The following is a 1,101-nucleotide window of genomic DNA, read 5'->3' as shown; positions in this document are numbered from 1 at the left end:
CAGTCAAAAGTAGTCAAATTTTTCAGGTATTTTTGTTTAATAAAATTTTTAACAGACAAAAATTTGTTCCATGTAAGTGGTATGTAAATTTATCACAAAAGGATGAAAATTGTATTAACAAAAAATCAAGATTTTTGACTGACAAAATTTGGAGCCATATGGTAGATAACACATGCACTGCAACAGTATAGCAAGTTGCCTGCATAGCAATTAATATACTGTTGCAATGAGACTAACCTCTTGTCAATACAATGTTTATTTTTTCAATATCAGATGTTATTCCTCTCATTGTTACAGGATAGTTTAATTCCTTAATTGTGTCTTCATCAGGTGTGGCTGTGATTGTAATTAGACATTCTGGAGGAGACATGTTTCCATATTCCTCAATATTATACCTACTGGCCTAACATAACATTATACACCATAATTAAATTAATGATTTTAATAGTTTCTACAACTTACTATTACTGGAGTTTTATGAGGTCTTATTGACCAACCTTTAGGCACCACTTCATTGAAACACAACTCAATATATCCATCAGCATCATTGAATGTAAAAGAAAAAGAATCACCAAATTCAGCATCATTAAATTTATCATTTATGTACTATAAATGAAAATAAAGTGATACATAAAGTATATTATACCATATAGCAGGAAATTTTGGAGGGAGTTAAATTTAGCAAATTGCTAAATTTTGCATAGTAATTGGCAAATTTGTGGCCATGTGCCATTGAGCATGCATATAATGGCTTAAAATGGCGGATTTTACTTTAGCAAATGGCTATCAAATGCTAAATTTGCCAAATTCAAAATTTCATGCTATACGTTACTATAGTGACCATTTTAACTCTGCTTAGATCTCTATCAAAAATGACTCTCATCAACCATTCCAGTCCTGGTCTTTTAACTTCATACAGTACTTGACCAAAGTACATTCTTAATGTAGGTGGTATATCTAAATGATAACAACATGAATGTAATAGACCCCAGGACAAACATCTTTTACATTGAGTACATACTATGGTCCTAATAGGACAATTGTATCATAGTGGTTGTTGCATACATGATGTACAATGCACACAACCATATTAAAGTAATG

General features: G+C 31.0%; 1 protein-coding gene across 1 annotated transcript; it reads right to left on the bottom strand.

Annotated features, from left to right (window-relative positions):
• Positions 1-10: 10 nt before the first annotated feature.
• LOC109593532 (uncharacterized) lies at positions 11-957 on the bottom strand (the record flags this gene model as incomplete). The annotated part of the gene is made up of 3 exons (XM_020008573.1): positions 11-403; positions 463-606; positions 851-957. Coding segments are annotated over 3 exons (422 nt in total), but the record flags the coding sequence as incomplete, so codon positions are not given.
• Between the last annotated feature and the right edge of the window lie 144 nt (positions 958-1,101).

Source organism: Amphimedon queenslandica, unplaced genomic scaffold (genome assembly GCF_000090795.2).
Source record: "Amphimedon queenslandica unplaced genomic scaffold, v1.1 AMPQUscaffold_1058_Cont26926, whole genome shotgun sequence".
Taxonomy (NCBI): Eukaryota; Metazoa; Porifera; class Demospongiae; order Haplosclerida; family Niphatidae; genus Amphimedon; species Amphimedon queenslandica.
This window is presented reverse-complemented; position numbering and strand designations above follow the sequence as displayed.